The 18,395-nt window shown below is 45.9% G+C and overlaps 4 protein-coding genes across 5 annotated transcripts; 3 read left to right on the top strand and 1 right to left on the bottom strand.

Annotated features, from left to right (window-relative positions):
• On the top strand, positions 1-4,652 carry cldn7b (claudin 7b). The gene is made up of 4 exons (XM_077019417.1): positions 1-521; positions 2,948-3,112; positions 3,231-3,315; positions 3,559-4,652. Exons 1-4 carry the CDS (start codon positions 299-301, stop codon positions 3,719-3,721), a joined length of 636 nt encoding a protein of 211 aa, XP_076875532.1. The 5' UTR covers positions 1-298; the 3' UTR covers positions 3,722-4,652.
• Position 4,653: 1 nt separating this feature from the next.
• LOC143525437 (uncharacterized) lies at positions 4,654-8,355 on the bottom strand. The gene is made up of 3 exons (XM_077019418.1): positions 8,302-8,355; positions 5,784-6,128; positions 4,654-5,672 (listed from the first exon to the last, which is right to left on the bottom strand). The coding sequence occupies exons 1-3, from the start codon at positions 8,351-8,353 to the stop codon at positions 5,590-5,592; spliced, it is 480 nt and encodes a 159-aa protein (XP_076875533.1). The 5' UTR covers positions 8,354-8,355; the 3' UTR covers positions 4,654-5,589.
• On the top strand, positions 7,289-9,226 carry ponzr2 (plac8 onzin related protein 2). Of its 2 annotated transcripts, none has more exons than XM_077019420.1 (4): positions 7,289-7,524; positions 7,911-8,021; positions 8,327-8,481; positions 8,586-9,226. In XM_077019420.1, exons 2-4 carry the CDS (start codon positions 7,916-7,918, stop codon positions 8,709-8,711), a joined length of 387 nt encoding a protein of 128 aa, XP_076875535.1. In that variant the 5' UTR covers positions 7,289-7,524; positions 7,911-7,915; the 3' UTR covers positions 8,712-9,226. The 2 variants fall into 2 exon arrangements, with proteins under 2 accessions (XP_076875535.1, XP_076875534.1); XM_077019419.1 differs by having other exon boundaries at positions 7,294-7,524; positions 7,908-8,021.
• A 1,636-nt stretch (positions 9,227-10,862) lies between these two features.
• LOC143525435 (placenta-specific gene 8 protein-like) lies at positions 10,863-17,474 on the top strand. Its single transcript, XM_077019416.1, has 4 exons — positions 10,863-11,002; positions 11,711-11,827; positions 12,035-12,222; positions 12,978-17,474. Exons 2-4 carry the CDS (start codon positions 11,734-11,736, stop codon positions 13,176-13,178), a joined length of 483 nt encoding a protein of 160 aa, XP_076875531.1. The 5' UTR covers positions 10,863-11,002; positions 11,711-11,733; the 3' UTR covers positions 13,179-17,474.
• The last annotated feature ends 921 nt before the right edge of the window (positions 17,475-18,395 follow it).

The raw sequence follows: 18,395 nt of genomic DNA, 5'->3' as shown, positions 1-18,395 counted from the left end.
TCCGTCCAACAGGTGCCTGACGAGCTCCATCGCCACCTGCAAAGGGGAATTCGTAGGACGCTTTTATAGGACCTTTTGAGGACTTTTACATATTAGTTTCCGGGAGATTACCCGACTGGGTCGATTTTTAATACTTTATTGTAAAAATCTGAGGTTGGCTACACAGACTTAAGGGAGCAAGATCGGCGAATTATTTTAAATACAGACGTTTCTGAAGATCTTTATACCTACAGCTTGGTGTAGGTGTTCCTGGGCGTTTGAGGTCAACCTACGTTTTAGTTGTTTTTAGTTTAAGATCATGGCAAATAAAAGTTTGCAGCTTTTGGGATTTGTGCTGGCACTGCTTGGCGTGATTGGTCTCCTGGCCGGGACGATCATGCCCCAGTGGCAGATGTCCGCCTACGTGGGGGACAACATCATCACGGCGGTGGCCATGTACCAAGGGCTGTGGATGTCCTGCGCCTACCAGAGCACCGGGCAGATGCAATGCAAGGTCTACGACTCCATGTTGCAGCTCAACAGTGAGTATCACAAAGCAACACGAGTAAAGTTTAACATGGGTTTTGTTAAACGAGCGGTACGTTTGGTTTCCATTTGTACGATATTTTTACCTACAGTCTAGTTCAAAATGCAGATTTAGCACCGTCTTGTAAAACCTGTTGCTTGGTGACGGAGCAAGAAAAAGGGTCAGAGCTCCTGGTGAGAGCGACGCATGCGCATTGCGGCTCATTGTAAGATTACCTCTTCACGCCGCTCTAAGGGTTTCTGGATGCATTATGTGCCCATTTTGTGCCACTTGCCCAACCAAAGATGAACGCGGTTTCTGTTGTAGTTTGCCATTTCATTTCTATTAGCCAATACAGTCTCGGTGTATGTCATAGGGTTGGTCACAGATGCGCTAAACACCTAAAGCACCGTTAGGCTTTCTAACATTACAATACTGTACACGAGTGTGTGCTGGTGTTCACCCTCACAGGAATGTAGAAGAAACCGTTTTCCTGTATCACACATGTCCCAAATAAAGGAGCGCATTTTGGGCGTGGAGCCTGCACCTGTCTGTCGGGTTTCAGCGGGGATCAGGTCGCCTGCGCGCAACTCACTGCGCGTTTACAAGCAGATTTTGGTTTTAGTCACGCCCATATGTAAAGCCAGTTTCTGATTATGTGTGTGTGTGTGTGTGTGTGTGTGTGTGTGTGTCAAACTGTTCAGAAGAGGGAGTGGTGTGTTTTAAAGAACCCATGCCTCGGGCTTCAAACGGAACTTTTACAAAGGGACGCACGGACGTTTAAAGTTGGCTGTTGAGCCCAATATATGAGCAGAACCGTGTTCTATTAATAAATGTTAAGTGTAGCATCAAAATGAGATTCAGCACAACTAAACATTCAGACTTTGAATATCCAGAACGAAAATGTCGAATGTAGGGTGCCGATACGCCTGGGTTACGTAGTTACTAGCGTAATGATTACACGGGCCGTCTCCTCCACAGCCCCCCCCCCCCCCCCCCCCCCCCCCGTGTCTCGGTATCTGGGGGCGGGGCAGAGTAAGGGGTGGGGCGACGTCATTTGCTTGTTAGCAATTTATGCAAATCTCAAACTGCAACCGCAAAGTATGTAGCTTATATTTTCTAAGGAATTAGCCACCTTCAGTGTAAACATCTTTTTAGTAAAAAAAAAAAAAAAGTTGCCGAAATTAGAGACACCAGTAACGCCGTCATCGCAATCAGCTGCTCACCCTGTTGTGGTGAGCCCTTCCTTAACAACCAAGCCCATGTTCTCACAGAACCTTCCGTGGTTGGGTCTGGCTTTTCAACTTTGATTAGGCTACGAATGTTTGAGCGTTTTTTTTTTTTTTTTGCTGTTAATGTGTCAGTAAGCGGCTATTTATTTGTTTTAACTTTATCACATAATTTGATAAGGCCTTATCACAGGTACTCTATTTTATGACATCTACAAACAGATACACATGCCAGTTTTGATAACTCTCCTCATTGCACTTGCTTTGTATGAATACTGCCATATGGTTATATTGGAGGTAGTGGGCCTTTTTGATCTATGTAGCAGTTAACGCAAAAGTCGCTGGATGGCAGCTGATTCTCTTTACTGCCCGTAGGTCTGTCCGTTCCCTCATATTGAGTGTTGTCAGGTTCCTCTTGACCAATCTGTTTGGAATGGCCTTGTTCCATACCAAAACTGTGTGGTCAGAGTGCACAGAAAAAGCCAAGCCTGTGGGCTTCCTAAGAGATGGTGGGAGGTTCTGTACAATGAAACCTGACTCTTGTTTCCTCATGACTGGTTAGTCTTGTTCTGTTCTAACACACACACACACACACACACTCCCCCTCTGTCTCGCTCTCTCTCTCTCTAAGGAAGTTTCCGGATGAAACCAGTTTGTGTTGCACCTGACTGCAGGTGGAGTGGGGGGGATGGGTCTTGGTCTCGAGAGCATGAACAGGAGAATAAACACTCCTTAAAACTGTGCAGTCAGGGAGCTCAGAAGCAGCACGTAGAGAAGGCTGAAGGAAGTTCTGATGCCCTGAAGACGGTGCCACATACGATGGCAACTCAAATGTTGGACGAGCCCGTTCCACCCCGACAGTGGGGCTTTCCAGTAGATCTGCCCTTCCCAGAGGAAGCTGTTTGCGCAAGTGTCATTACGAATCAAAAGCAGCTTTTTTTTTTTTTTTTTGAGGTTTAGGAGATAGATGTATCGTAGTTTCTCTTGAAGTTTACAATGACTTTCAAGACCAGTTGCTTAATGGATAATCTAGCTTAGGGTTCCTGTCCCATCTGGACCCACTATATTTTTCAAAGATTTCAAACAAGCACCAAACATGACTTTTTGTCCTCATTTAGCTTTTAAACATATCAAGTAATAGTGTTACAGTCTTGGGAGTGTCAAAGGTCAAATAATAATAATTTTAATTTGCCCCTCCCCAACTTGTGTGCAGGTGCTCTCCAGGCCACGCGGGCCCTGATGGTCGTGAGTCTCCTGCTGTCCTTTGCGGGACTGGGTGTGGCCACCATGGGCATGAAGTGCACAAACTGTGGATCGGATGACAAGATGAAGAGGTCCCGCATTACCATTACCGGAGGCATCGTCATCCTCGTGGGAGGCAAGTTTGACTTAAAACCTCAAAACATGGAGTTCCCTGAATATTTCTGCACTGTGTGAAATGTTTTTTTAGGACGTCTCGTTCAAGACTCACGGGTTTCTCTCTTTGTCTCCTGCAGCTTTCTGTGCCATCATTGCATGTTCTTGGATCTCCTACCAGGTCATTCGTGACTTCTACAGCCCGTTAACACCAGTCAACACCAAGTACGTAATGTGTGGCCCTAACCTGCTCTGCCAGTCCACCCTGTGTTCACCTGCCGCCACCTTGGCACATGTGTGATAGCGTAGTTACTGTTAACTGCTTGGTGTTGCTATTGGAGCGGAGGTGCACCCTTTTAATCTTCCTGATTTGGTTAGAATGCTTGACCTATCCAAAGCAGATTTCTGTTAAAGGCAGGAAGTTTTGTCTGTCGCCCTGATTAAATACTGGTTCCTCTTTCCCTGCAGGTATGAGTTCGGGGCGGCCATTTTTGTGGCGTGGGCTGGTGCCTTCCTGGATGTTATTGGTGGGGGTCTGCTGGCGGCATCCTGCTCCCGGACCAAGTCCAGCTCCTCATACCCGACCAAGACCAAGTCACGCCCCCCTAGCAACACCAGGGAATACGTTTGAGTGCCCCCTGGTGGCTGGTCTTAAGGTGGTCACATGTTTCAGGGTGCTGGTAGAAGTTTTCCTGTACAGCTGATCTGAGACTAGCGTTACATTTGGTTTTACAAACATCCATGAGGCAAAGGCAAGGTTTTCTGATTAGTGTACCAGGACATCTTCTGTCCAGAGATGGTAGATGATGGGCAACCTCGGCCTATCCCTGCTCCAACCCCCCTCCCCTCCAACTTATTTTAAAATAAACTATTACTGTTACTTTGATAAAATGTGCATTTTCCTAGAGTTTTAATTTACCATAAGCCCTCTGTAATTGGCCTTTAGTAGAAGGAGACGTCCCGGTGGGAGTCTGGGAGTGTTTAACCTCAGAATGGAAAAATGAGAGCTGGTCTTGGCGAACAGTACCCCCCCCCACCCCCCACTTGTTGTTTGTGGGTGCCTCTTTCATGATTCTGCAGTAAGATTCTTTTTCTCTTCAAACCTGAGAGTCCTCTCAGAAGTTTTATGCCAATGCCAAGCATGAAGACCCAAAGCAAGGGGCAGTTAAAACATAACTCTGTTAATATGAAAGCCAGAATAGGGTTTTTTTTTTTTTGGTAAGGCCTGTTCTGTGAGGGACAATTTGCATCCAAATCTTACTTACCCTCCCTTAAGCCCTATGAATGATGAAGCAGTGAGGTATATAGTTGTAGCTAGTTTGACTGCCTCGTAGAACAAAGATCTGTTTTTTTGTCAGGCTTATTTGCTGTTTAATGCCTTGCCCTCTTTGGTCTAAGCAATGAGTCATTTTTATTGTAAACATATCAGGTCAAATATATGTAGATATTATTACTCACCTCTTGATGTTTCCAATCAGGCTTTTTCATACCTTGAAAAATCTTTTTAAAATGTTATTTTATTCAGTGAATTTTATGTAAATAAACAGATGAAGTGGTGCAAACTTGAGTTTTATAATTTATTAAAACTAAGGAAATCTAAAACGTTACAGTTGGAAAAGGACCAAACAAAAACTCAACGAAGACGTCGACACCCCAGATTAAATCATGTTCACATTTGCATGCCTTTGGTTTGGTCGCCACCTCGTGGTCACTGAACACATTTCATGACAACTATAAAGTCAACATTCAGATTTTGAATTTAAAGGTTTTATTCGAGTGAGCTCATGTGCTTTTGTCCATTTAACATGTTATTTCGATATGTTGTATGTGCTTAAAGTCTAATTGACTATACAACACGCAGCAGATACGATTGCTGGTTTAAATCGTTAATAGTTGTATCCACATTGTCAAGTATGCAGTCACATTCAGACGCAACAAAATATAAAGTGAAAAAACACGCATGTAATGCACATTACACACCTAACCACAAAACCAAAGCCACAAACGGACACATGCTACCTGCATTAACGTTGACGTCAATGCACCAAGTTTCTTTGATCAAAGGCAATAAGGCATAAATTCCGAAAATGCAGACCTTTGGTTAACAGTGCAATCTGTCAAGAGAAGTAGTCTGTTTTTAAGTCAAAAACAACTGGCCTTTAAGCTACAATAAGAACTGAAGGTGAAACATCACATTGATTACAGTAGTTGGTCTGTAACTTGGGTCAGTCCGTTTTTTTGGCTACATATGTTAAACGTCCACTCCCACTATTTGAAACTGAGTTTTAAGCAGGTCTACAAACTGCCACACGCGTGTCGGTGCGGACATGCGCAGTGAACTGCCGATAAACTACAGGTAACGCGCATGCGTCTACAGTGTATTAGATGCGGTGTGCTTTTAAAAAACTCCCAACGTTTACAGACAGTTCGTTACCAGAACTGCGCAGAGGGGGATTATTCGGCCCAGACTTGGACCACACCTTACATTAGTCACAGCGTTCAAGCCGGCGCGTGGCTGAGGGACACGGGGACCTGTCCGTTTTTGTCCATTACGTCGCCCAAGTCCTCGTCCTCAATCACGACTGAAAAACACAGTTTAATGCAAGTTAAAGTCCGAGTTGGTAAACTCCCACCAATCTGACAGCCACAAAAAGAGTGTTTGTGAGTCCAGCGTGGCCTGGCGAGGTACTCACCTCGTTTGGACCGCCCGATCTGCCCCAGCTTCGGAGCCCTCTGGCCTACACTCCGCTGCGGGGACTCCGGACACGGGCAGTCCCGGCTGATCTGTCCCCGCAAATGCTGCGGTTCCGGGTGGACATGGGGACCGGCTCGGAGAGACTCGAACACACTGGACGGGGGCAGGAGCTCGGGCATGTCGGACATCTCGTACATCCCGGCCAGTGAAGGCTCTTCTCGCTTTCTTGTAGTGTCAGTGTGCGGCTGCACCGTCTTCTGCACCGCCTGCCCCGCGCGCGCGTGCTCCGCCTCCCCCTTCTCCTTACTTCCGCAACAGTACAGCATCCAGGACTGATGGAGGTCTTAGATGGATAACAAAGATGTCCAAGACTCTCTCAGAATACTATAAAGAACGCGGCATGATTAAGCGAATAAGGCTCCAGGCTAACAACGTAAAATCAGTGAATCGGTCATGATAGCGGCACAAGAAAATGAACTAAAAGTGCGGAACACAAACTGATCTTTTTGATCCAATACCGCTCATACGACGCCAGTTTGAGTTTACACAAAAAAAAAAAACGAGTCGTATGTTTCTTTAGCCCAAAAGAAATAAAACACCCCTTTTGTCTTCACTTCAACATACACATGCAAAACATCTTAAACGGTTTTCTTGTAACTGTCGGGCTACAGACTGCTACGTTTCCACCGTTTTCTCGTGGTTGATTGAACACGCTTGCAGCCTATTGGGCGAGAGTCGCTTCTCCACAGCACGTCTGGTCTTAAGGGGGTATGAGGTTAAGGGGGTATGTGATTAAGGGGGTATGAGGTTAAGGGGGTATGTGGTTAAGGGGGTATGAGGTTAAGGGGGTATGTGGTTAAGGGGGGTATGAGATTAAGGGGGGATGCGGTTAAGGGGGTATGTGATTAAGGGGGTATGAGGTTAAGGGGGTATGTGGTTAAGGGGGTATGAGGTTAAGGGGGTATGTGATTAAGGGGGTATGAGGTTAAGGGGGTATGTGGTTAAGGGGGTATGTGGTTAAGGGGGTATGAGGTTAAGGGGGTATGTGGTTAAGGGGGGTATGAGATTAAGGGGGGATGCGGTTAAGGGGGTATGTGCCATCATCCACGGAGCTCCCCACCTCTCACGAGCCCAGGACGCACAACGGCACGAGCTGCTTTGCCTAAACCCAAACTGCAAATTGAAGTTTTAAAAACACCATGTTGTACTCAGATACTACGTTTAAACGACTGGGATTAGAAAATAATCGCACCAGTAGTATCCGTTCCGCTCCTGCTCCTATGATAGTCAATGTTGCAAAGAAATACACAATTATATCTCATCACAATTTGCAAAAGAGGAAAAGGTAGACAACAAACAAACAAACTGCAGCACGCGGTTAAAGAACCGTCCAGTAAGACGTCTGGTTTCAGAAATGGAAAGTGGATTAACGACTAATTGTTGTCCTCTCAGGACATCATATTTACTGAATGAAACCTTCTGGCATGTCGACATACGTGGGCTGTGTGTCGTAACGCTGCGCGTGCACGAGGGTTTCGCGTTCCTCGCTCGTGACGTCGCATTCTTCCACGGCTCCGCCCACTCAGGTGCAGGAGCGCAGCGCGGGATATTTGTGTGATCAGGTCGGACAGGTTTAGTTAGTCTTACTATCCAAATCTTTCTCTCGGTATAAAGCAGAACCAGTCTGCCTTCTGCGCCTATCTCTACACCGACATTCATCAGATAAGTGGATCTCTCAGGTCAGTGGCGATGGGCAAAAGAGATTATTTATTATTTATATCAGTGGAGATTAACTAAATGAAACTTAGTTATGGCAATAGGTCTGTTGGTGGTTCTTTGACATGCCTGTTTTTAAATGCCTGAAATATCTGTGATCCTGTCGTTTATTAAGAGTTGAGCTAATTACACTTTCACAGCTAATGTAAACTTATTATGAAAGTGCACAAAACGGCAAGAATAAACAAATTACATGCTTTGAATACTTCAGATAGGTCCTAGAATGTAACGGGTGTTGAATATGTAATTTACTACAAAATAAAGGCAAGCCCACTTTTGGATCCTTGTGGTTTACCCAGATTAAAGTCAAACCCACTGAGTTTGATCAGTTCTGTGCCTTTTTCAGCAGCAACCATGACAACCAAGGTGGTGTTCACTCAGCCGCAGGCTGTCTTGGACTCACGCGTGTCTGATGAGTGGACGTCGGGTATATGCGACTGCTGTGACAACGTGCCTCAATGTAAGGAACACTGGTGTGCGTGTGTGCGTGTTTCTGTGTGCGTGCGTGCGTGTGTGGGTGTGCGTGCGCGCCCGTCCATACGCTTTCTCTATAGGGAGCGATAGAGGCAAAACACGAAAGCTGTCTATATGCTAAAATACAACTGTTTGGTTGGTCATATTAGGTTTTGGTGGAAATAGAACCTACAGAGGCATTTAGTGATGGTTTGAACAACATGATATTTAACTACGTAGACTAATACATAGTGTGGTGTGGGTATCTGTCCAGAATTATCACTCACCATCTCCCCAAACGTCTTTCTCCAGGTTGTTTTGCTTTTTGGTGTTGTCCATGTTTCGCCTGCATAAAAACTCGAAAGTATGGGCAGTGTTTATGTCTCCCCCTTCTGGACATCTTTGGCATCGCCCACCCTGCCACTCTTGCGATGAGGGTCTCAATGCGCCATCGCTATGGCATAAAGGTACAGGGAACATACATTCTATATGACTTTAGTATGCGCAGGTTTTCAGAGAAACAGAATGTGTAAAATCATCTGAGTGTGTGTGTGGGCTTGTTCATTCACAGGGCACCATCTGTAAAGACTGTGCTATTGCTACCTTCTGTACTGCTTGTGCCTGGTGTCAGATGGCTCGTGAGATGGACAGTCGTGCTATACCGATCGCCCTCATTGGGACCAGACCTGCTCAGTAGCTGCTGCATAAGGTGTTAGTTGAAAAGTATTGAGTCCAGATGAAGCTTTTTATATGGAACTGTGTCAGTGTTTGACTTGTGTTCTTAATTTTATCCACACTAATCCTTCTGATGTAGGTAATAATCTGAGTTCCATGAAGTTTGACTAAGTATTGCCCATATTTATCAAATATTTGTATAATGAGTCTTTTGATAAGTGTGTTGTTTGTGTTTCTATTTGTGAGGTTTGTTCTGGTTCTGCACTGGCTGTTGGCCCCTTGGTTTTGATTCTAGTCTGTATTTTGAAGTAAATGGGTTTATTGTATTTACTGTTGTACTGCATCAAAATTCTGAACAGATCTAGTGTGGACTGTTGCACATTGAAAACAGTTAACACTGACATGAGTTGCAATATGGTGCAGATAATTGTTCTCAGATATGAAACCTTCATTGTTGATCTGTTCACATATCCACCTTTGCCACTTTGTTGTTGCAAATTACCATGTGTAAACTTTACAATAAAACTGCTAAGGTTGGTTTGCTTCGGTCTGTACTGAATACTTAAAGTGCTTAAGTAAAAATGACATTTACAAGTATAGCTACATTTATAGAATTGAGCAGATGCTATTGTACAGAGCACCATGTAGATATGCTTTGTTGCCTCAGTGGAACTTTCCCTTTTACCTGTAGTGCTAGTTGAGTGTAAACATTCCTAAAGCTAAATGTCATTTTACATTTACATTCACAGCATTTGGCAGAGCGACTTACAGAAGTGTTTTGTTATCTACTCGTGGGCTGCTTCATAGCCAGTACAAAAGGTTAAAGTCAAAGATACCACTGTCAAAGACCGGGCGTTGGTCTTGGTGTGGGAGTTTAAGATGAAGTCCTGTCAGAGAACATGAGATCATTCAAGCAAGTATGGATACAACAGTAATATAAGAGGATTTTTTTCTCCTTAAAGGCAAGATTAGTGCTTGTTTAAGTGTGTTTTGAATAAGTGAGTCTTCAGTCTGCTAGCAATCCGAAACTCCTCTCTCCCGGGCACCAGTACAGCGAACAGTCTTAAAGTTTGCCTTAGGCTTCTTTTCAAAGGGTGTGGTTCAGGTGAGGTGTATCTGAGGCATGAAGGGTATGTGATGTGAGGTAGAGAGAGACCAGGGTGCCAGGTACGTGTGGACTGGCCTGTTTTTGGCTTTGTATTTAACCATTAGGGTTTAATGGGGCAACTAGACCCTAATGTCTAGACGCCAGTGAAGGAACACACCAGTGGAGTGTGTGAAGGGTGAAGTTTAAGAGGGCAGCTGAATTCTGGATCATGTGAAATGGATCTAGTGGAGAAAGTCCAGGAGTGAGGTACAGGCACAAGATGGGAATGACAAAGGATCTGAAGAAGAAATGGAAATTCATAGAAAGTCCAAATCCGCACGATGAACCGGAGAAACCTGCACATCCGTGTCATACACTGACTATCAGGAGCCTTCGGTTTTTTAAAGCCACACCCATGTTCCATGAATATTCAGACAGTGTGATTGGGCATTTTTTCTAAGCAGACAAATTAGTCATGGTGTGAGAAGGTCCATGTCCATAAAAACGCAACAGCTCTGACTCACTGAGCCTCGGCTGTTGGTGAGGTGCTGTGGTCCATGAGAAGATACCTGCTGGACATACCACATACATACTGTGGTGGGAGGCATGATGGGTGATGTTACCTCACCAAGAAGGAAGCAGCTATCGAGAGGAGAGAGAAGAGGCCCGCACACTGAGAGCCTTTCTTGTATTACAGTAAAGTGTGTAAGTGTGTGTTTGGTAGTGTACATGTGTGGGTTTGTGTGTAGAGTTTATGTGTGTTTGCATTATTCATGTCTTTGAATGTTTGTGTGTGTGTGATTACCACTGCTCCTTACATGACGGCCCCTCGTCTGGTTTTGATTAAAGTAACGCTACGTAACATAGTGGTGAGTTTGTGGACTCTCTGATGTCCAGTCCATCTCCCAGTCCACCTCAGCCCAGTTAGACTGGGAGTGTTGGTAGAAACACTCTGGTTCAGGCGAGTCATGGCCAGGGCTGAAACACACTGCCCCAATGCCCATAAAAACTTTCCCTTTTTCACCCCTGTTCCTAAGTTAGAATAAAAAAGCAGATTTAAGAGGATGCAGCTGAGTTTATGAGGATCCAGTCTATTCATGCTTATCAGATTTAAGGAAATGCGCAAGATGTAGCAGTGTAGCATTCTTTCTATCACTCGCTAAACTAAGGGAGGAGTCCATGAAGAGTCTTCAGGTCAACAGTGATCTCCGCAACAGCTCGTCCAGGTAAGAGCGCTGAGCTCAGGTGTGTGGGTGTTCACTCCCACCAATGACTGACTGTCTGATTATAGAATTTATTGATGTTGGTACTTTCTTGAAACAACACACAGAAATGACAGCTTTGAAAAAAAATATTGTAATCTAAATATGATCACAAATAACAAGAAGTGGTGTCATATGTGTCCTTTTTGTCATGGCATAATGACATAATGACTTTGACGTTTGAGATTTTATACAAATCGTCTTGGGAAATGAATCAGCTTATTGTCGCTGCTGTTGAATATGTCGGGTTTATAACTGTTAAGAGTTACGTTAGTTATCTTTTCAAAAATATTCAGTTTACTGTCAAGGGCTTGATTGTGAAATTGGTTTCTGATCCAGACTTGCCTGGAATCAGACGTCCAAAAGAAATATCGAATCAAAATGACGGTGAATAGCACTACTCATTTCATTTGTAAAACCATTACGTAAGTAACTACAGGAGCGGAAAGTCATAATGTTTGGCTGCAGTGCACATGAACGTATTTCCATTCAAGGTTTAAACAAGATGAACAGGTTCACCATCACTGTCAGAAAATGCTAACACTCTCATTGTGAAAACACTTCTTGTGCATATTTCCGGATAATGTCACGGGGTAACAAAAAAGTGCGCATACTAGTACTATGGGTTTGTGCATGAGATTTCACTGATACTGACTGTTCCACCTTCCACAGTGTCAGAAGCACCTTCACTGACCATGGAGCTCACCACTGTAGTGACTCAGAACCAGATGCAGATGACCTCAAAGTGGAATTCTGGCCTGTGTGATTGCTGCATGGAGATGAAGTCCTGTGAGTGGACACCATTCTCACAGCCCCCGTAGAGTCCCCACACACCAGCCCTCCAACTGCAGCATACACACTCTGGTCATGGTTTTTGTAATCGCCATCAGTTAATTGAAAAGTTCACTGTGTCCTCATAAGTGACTCCTGGAGGGGCCTTTCACGCGTGCTGACGAGGGCGGTACTTGGTTTCTAAGCTGTGGGTCTTGCCTCCAGGCTGCTATGCGTTCTGGTGTTGTCCGTGCTTCGCCTGTTCCACCACGGCTGACTTCGGGGAGGGCCTGTGTCTGCCCCTCATCGACATCCTGGGTCCAGGGATGCTGGCTGCGTGCGGCGTGGCCGTCTGTGTGCCGCCCGTCACGCTCTCCATGAGGACGGCCGTGCGCAACAAGTACGGGATCAAGGTGAGAGACGTCGTGGGGCAGGGGGGCAGGGGGGCAGGGAGGCAGGGGGGCAGAGGGGCAGGGAGGCAGGGGGGCAGGGGGGCAGAGGGGCAGGGGGGCAGGGGGGCAGGGAGGCAGGGGGGCAGAGGGGCAGGGGGGCAGGGGGGCAGAGGGGCAGGGGGGCAGAGGGGCAGGGAGGCAGGGGGGCAGGGGGGCAGAGGGGCAGGGGGGCAGGGGGGCAGAGGGGCAGAGGGGCAGGGGGGCAGGGGGGCAGGGAGGCAGAGGGGCAGGGAGGCAGGGGAGCAGAGGGGCAGAGGGGCAGGGGGGCAGAGGGGCAGGGGGGCAGGGGGGCAGAGGGGCAGGGGGGCAGAGGGGCAGGGGGGCAGGGGGGCAGGGGGGCAGGGGGGCAGAGGGGCAGGGGGGCAGAGGGGCAGGGGGGCAGGGGGGCAGGGGTATAAAGCAGCAGGGTGGTCTGAGTACAAGCCTGACAGGAGATGGAAAACAAAGAGAAACATTTCTGTTCACTGCACTGTGAAAATGGTCATTAAAACCTTCTCATTGAAAAACTATTACCTATTAAACTATTACATCCAATATAAACAGTGAAAATAGTTTGTACACTACAGTGAATGTTAGTGTTAGGGTTAAGAGGCTTGATTGTCCAGTTCTGATAAACAAAATGAAAACAAAAGCAAACAAAATGAAAAATAATATTTGTGTGTGTGTGTGTGTGTGTGTGTGTGTGTGTGTGTGTGTGTGTGTGTGTGTGTGTTCAGGGTAGCCTGTTTGAGGACATTATGATTTCCTGTTGCTGTATTTGGTGTTCATGGTGTCAGATGCACAGAGAGATAAAATATCATAACGTACCTGTGATGGTGGTCACCAGTCAGCCAGTGTGTCTGAACCAGCCCATCAGTACCACAGGGGTCATCATGTCTGCGCCCCCTGGCACTGCAGTGGTCACCAGGATGATGTAGTCCTGAAGCTCCTGTATATCCTGACACTTTGTTCTGGGCCAGGTAAAATACAATACTGTGGACTAGTGCGATGTGTCACACAGTAAAGTGGAGTTACATTTAAACAAACATACTGAAGAGGGGAGATTTATTACAAGCAAGTGATTCTTCAGTACAGTGTGAGGTTACGATAATGCACTGCACTGTTTAAACAACAATGAATTAGCTAATGAAAATTAAACATTGATTTTAAGACTATCCGGACGGGATTAGTTTCTCAGGGGGTCCTGGGGTAATTTTCACTTTTACGGGGGGTCCTCTGTGATTTTAATCCCGTCCGGAACGAGCATGTCCGTGTTTTTCTCAGACGTCCTCAGAGAAAATTACAGGCGGAATTACCTACTGTTTTTCGCTGTACTCCGTGGTCGTCTGGTAATTTTAGTCCCGTCCGGATCCACATGTCTGAGTTTATACATGCAGACATCACCTCGCGTTTAATAAAACAGCTATATGTCCACTGCCACGCACCGTAGTTACACGTTGGGCGCGCGTTTTCACGGAGATCCACGTAAAGACAGCGGCGAGCGAAAATGGATTTACTGGATTTTTTAATGGATTTATTTTATTTTATTTAACGGATTTATTTAGCTATTTACATTCATTAGCGATTTTTTATAATGTGTTTTCTGTATTGGTTTAACAAAATAGCTTAACTTAAACGGAGATCTTAAATGCTGAACTGAACAGTAGTAAAGTTAAAAGTTAAAAAGGAATCATCAGAGTTGGCAGTGTGACATTATTAAACATGCTATCACGTGACAAGGCGATGTCATGTGACCGAGAAAGCCAAAAACTCACGGGTCCTCCTGTTTTTTCAATTGCTGTCCGGATGCAAGAGTTTTATCACTGAGTACAAGGGTGAAATATTTTTCACAGACGTCCCCCTGAAAAACTAATCCCGTCCGGATAGGGCTTTATGGCATGATTTTTACTGTAAGCAATGAGTTTCACCACAGGCTGTTCATAACACCAAGATGGCTCTTTATCTTTAGTGTGGTACCCCAGTCTGAGTGTTAAAAGCATAACCTACACATATGGTTCTGATTTAAGAGCTTGAATGTCCACATGTTCTGGCATGTGTGTCCTCATAAAGCTTGTTAAATGGCTGCATGTATAAAAAGTAAACCTTTAAATGAGAAAGAAAAGTGTTTAAAGTGCTTTAAGAAATGCTGAGGTTTAATGAATGTGGTGTACACAAGCGCAATGGTTTCTCACCTTATCATATTATTCATAATAACTGAACCAAAGTGCTAAGTCATTTAAATGGGAAAATATTTTAGAAACACAAAAAGATGAACTACCCTAGTTTAACAGTGGTATTCCTTTGTAAAACATGCTATTGTCTGCTGGGGCCAAATGCCTACTGGTATTATAATCTGTGTTTATCATTATAGTCTGTGTTTCTTTGTCACAACTTCATACTGGTGCTTGTAAGGAAGATGGTAGATCCATGAAAGGCAAAAGAAGCCGACTGTGTTAGCCCGGTTGCTAACCTGACCTTGTTGCCTAGTATTTGTGTGGAGTTCCATTAGCATTTCGACATGGGTGCTTGTTTGAGGCCTTGATGTCTTCTTCTTTGGGATCTTCTTGTAAGTGCGGGTGAGGAAGTGTGAGCATCAGGTATGTAGGTTCTGGAACTGGAGGTGTTTATATGGTGAACGATGGTGAGTGTGCAGGTGTGGAGGTGTTTACTCCGTGTTCTGGTGAACGTGCAGGGGTGGAGGTGTCTACATTGAGGTCCAGAAGGTCTGGTGAGGTCCTGATGTATTTTGATCACCCTAGTTACATGCGCAAGATCCAGCAGACTGAGATCTGGCTCCTGCACAGCTGGTCAAGACACATGTGGAGGCGAAGCAGTCTGACCGCTCCATCTGCAGGTACTCGCAGGGCCGCTGGACCAGCCCCAGCAGGCCAGGCCCAGGTGGCGGCATAGACGGGCCTCTGGCAGGTAGACCACAAACTCACCTGTAGCATGGAAGCCCCATGCAGGTGGACAAGACACAGATGGCTCGGCTGAGAGATGCCCGCTGCGACCGGCCTCTGACCGACCTTGGCATGTCCGTGGGTGCTATTCCTGGCACGCCGCGTCGACAACCTGCGCTGGGTACGTTTCAGCAAACCAACTTTATTGCCCGAACCTCCTGCAGAAACTGTGCAGGCTTCCAGCGCCTCCCGCAGGGATGGAGGTAACTGTGCTGAGCACTGCTGAGCCCGGTGAGGAGGCGATGTCTTGGCCCGGCCAACCCAGAGGCCCAGCACTGTGGCACTGGCCCAGTTTAGACACATGGCAGTGAGAAGGTTTGTGGGAGAGGAGTCAGCCGCACTGGGCACCAGTGTCTTGCTGCTGGCCGTTATCCCACTCAGTGACCTGCAAGAGGCTCTGTGGGTCAGCTACCATGGCATAAAGAGACCTGCCCACCTGCAGCTGCCCACCTGCACAAGCGTCACTCACTCAAAGCTGACACAAGGGGGCGCTCCAATTGCTCTCGCACACAACCAGCATATGTTTTCGCTCCCTGTGTATCCTGGATGAGGCAGGGAAGGGTGCCTCTGTGTCTCTAGTCCTGGAGGCTCCCAGATATTCTCCAGATACTGAGATCCAGCAAAGAAACGATTCTGCCAACATGGGAAAGGAAGTGGTCAGGTTCTGACTGCGCACACCAGTAATGAGAGGAACGACGCCCCTAAATGTCCTGATCCCTAAACGTCCTGATCCCTGAGTGTCCTGATCCCTAAACGTCCTGATCCCTAAACGTCCTGATCCCTAAACATGCTTATCCCTAAACATGCTGATCCCTAAGTGTCCTGAACCCTAAACGTCCTGATCCCTAAGTGTCCTGAACCCTAAACGTCCTGATCCCTAAGTGTCCTGAACCCTAAACGTCCTGATCCCTAAGTGTCCTGATCCTTAAACATGCTGATCCCTAAACGTGCTGATCCCCAAGCGTCCTGCACCCTAAACGTCCTGATCCCTAAGCGTCCTGATCCCTAAGGATGAGACAGGTCATTTAATTTCAGAGACTGGTAAACTAGAACAGTGAATGATGAACTGAACTAAACAAAAATAAGTGACCTCATGATGTACAGAACTATAACACCCATATACAGTACTACTCTTCTTTCTCTCGTTCTCTCTTGTTCTCTCGTTCTCTCCCATTCCTTATGATGCAGCCTCACTTCCCCTTTATCTCTCTTTCCCCTCTCTCTTTCTTTGATCTCTCTCTCTCTCTTACTCTCACTGTGTGTGTGTGTGTGTGTGTGTGTGTGTGTGTGTGTGTGTGTGTGTGTGTGTGTGTGTGTGTGTGTGTGTCTTTCTTTCTTTCTCTCTTTTTATAGCAATGTCTGTCTCAGCTCTGCTGTTCCGAGCGCTGATGGTTAGGCACAGATCACTTCCTGGGGTCATTAAAGTTTCCACTAATCTCCTCTTTGCATAACATTAGGAACAGTAATTGTTGGGGGAAACAGCAGTCAGAAACATCTGTGCAGTAAGTGGACTGGTTTGCCCAGGGTCATCTAATCAGGTACTGGGCAGGATGTGATCAGTGATCACAGAATATTGCACTGATTGTCTGAATATCTTAGTGATTACCAATCTCTTGTATAATTCATAAAAAAATCTTTTCTTGTGTATATTTTTACAACATGAACACAGAAGATAATACAACTGGACCTAACTGAAAGAAACCCTCAGAACGTCTTTTATAAAACGAACTTATCTACTGTCAGCAATATTTTCTAACCTCAGTAGATGTGACGGTATTCCACCACTAGAGGGAGCAGCAGACACATTTACAGTATCTGCCGCCTCTGCTCCTCAGACTGGAGGCAGCGAACTCCCCATGTTAAACAAAAAACAGAAAGAAACATTGCAGTAAAGAAAGAAGCTTCAGCTTCGTGAGTAAATCCCCTGGCAGCCTGGAGAAGACCTTCCTCCCTACCACACACTAGCAGAAGAGACGCAGGAGATAAGATGACGGGAGAAGAAAGAAGAAAGTTAAAACTGATTGAGAGGGCATTAGACATGGCAGCAGACACTAATGTACGCTTCTAATGACTCATTATCTCATTATCAATCTTTCTCTCACTCATCTCTCCTTTTTCCCACAACCACAACCACCCCCCCCATCAATCGACTCGCAATGATGGGAATAGCAATTAGGGCATTGGGCTGCCAAATGGCTATTTTAATTAGCTTTCTGTAAAAGACACACAGAGGTAGTAGGGCACAGGCAGAAGAGGGTGGAGGTGTGAGGGGGTGGAGGTGTGAGGGGATGGGGCTTGGTTGGTAGAGCGAGAGAGAGAGACGGATGTTCTTAATAAGTGTATGAGATTAGGAGGTCATTAGACTTGTGCTCCAATTGATGATTAGGAATTCCTGCAGGTCATAGAACCTTATTACAGTGGCCCATCCAGCATTAACGCAACTATTCTATTTGTGTTAAACACAAAGAAATTAAAACTAAAAACCAATTAGAGTGCGATGGCTTCATCTGCTGTCCTCTCCTGGTCACCAATCACGTCGCAGGGAGGGCACAGCCACCTCCGCCACAGACCACTCACTCCTATATATATGTGTGTGTGTGTGTGTGTGTGTGATATGTACCACTGTTATGTCTGATTTGGAGGCACTAATCATTATTATCAATACCAGATAGCAGAGGCTGGATCTCCCACAGATGCAGGATGTGTAAAGATGAGAGAGAGTCCAGCACACAACAGCAGATGCTAGCAGGACAGTGAATCACAACCTGAAGGTGGTGGAGAATGACTGACAAAAGGGTGATGGAACCCAACCAGACATAGTAGTGATGGACAAACAGCAGCAGAGGACCACAGTGATAAATGTAATAATCACAAGTGACAGGAACATCAGGATCAAGGAACATGAAAAGCTGGAGAAATCCCAAGAACTGAGAGAAGAACTGGAGAAGATGTGGTTTTGCTGTAATCTGCTGTAATCCCCAAAGTGGGCGAGTTCATCCAGCAGATCCCAGGAACAACCTACAGGATCTCCATCCAGAAGAGCGCAGTCCTAGGAACAACATCTGAGATCTTCATCCAGAAGAGCGCAGTCCTGGGAACAACATCTGAGACACACACACATAGACACACACAAACACACTCACACACACCCTTGAACACACACCTACACATTGACACACACACACACAAACACGC

Source organism: Brachyhypopomus gauderio, chromosome 10 (assembly GCF_052324685.1).
Source record: "Brachyhypopomus gauderio isolate BG-103 chromosome 10, BGAUD_0.2, whole genome shotgun sequence".
In the NCBI taxonomy this organism is placed as follows: Eukaryota; Metazoa; Chordata; class Actinopteri; order Gymnotiformes; family Hypopomidae; genus Brachyhypopomus; species Brachyhypopomus gauderio.
Note: the sequence above shows the minus strand (reverse complement) of the source record. Positions and strands in the feature narration are given on the sequence as shown.

Coding starts and splice junctions, on each gene's coding strand:
- cldn7b (XM_077019417.1), top strand. CDS start 299: ATGGCAAATAAAAGTTTGCAGCTTTTGGGATTTGTGCTGGCACTGCTT. Junction 3,113..3,230: donor CATCGTCATCCTCGTGGGAG/GCAAGTTTGACT, acceptor TGTCTCCTGCAG/CTTTCTGTGCCATCATTGCA. Junction 3,316..3,558: donor TTAACACCAGTCAACACCAA/GTACGTAATGTG, acceptor CTTTCCCTGCAG/GTATGAGTTCGGGGCGGCCA.
- ponzr2 (XM_077019420.1), top strand. CDS start 7,916: ATGACAACCAAGGTGGTGTTCACTCAGCCGCAGGCTGTCTTGGACTCA. Junction 8,022..8,326: donor CTGTGACAACGTGCCTCAAT/GTAAGGAACACT, acceptor GTCTTTCTCCAG/GTTGTTTTGCTTTTTGGTGT. Junction 8,482..8,585: donor GCCATCGCTATGGCATAAAG/GTACAGGGAACA, acceptor GTTCATTCACAG/GGCACCATCTGTAAAGACTG.
- LOC143525437 (XM_077019418.1), bottom strand. CDS start 8,353: ATGGACAACACCAAAAAGCAAAACAACCTGGAGAAAGACGTTTGGGGA. Junction 6,129..8,301: donor GAAAGACGTTTGGGGAGATG/GTGAGTGATAAT, acceptor TATCCATCTAAG/ACCTCCATCAGTCCTGGATG. Junction 5,673..5,783: donor GATCGGGCGGTCCAAACGAG/GTGAGTACCTCG, acceptor TGTGTTTTTCAG/TCGTGATTGAGGACGAGGAC.
- LOC143525435 (XM_077019416.1), top strand. CDS start 11,734: ATGGAGCTCACCACTGTAGTGACTCAGAACCAGATGCAGATGACCTCA. Junction 11,828..12,034: donor CTGCATGGAGATGAAGTCCT/GTGAGTGGACAC, acceptor TCTTGCCTCCAG/GCTGCTATGCGTTCTGGTGT. Junction 12,223..12,977: donor GCAACAAGTACGGGATCAAG/GTGAGAGACGTC, acceptor GTGTGTGTTCAG/GGTAGCCTGTTTGAGGACAT.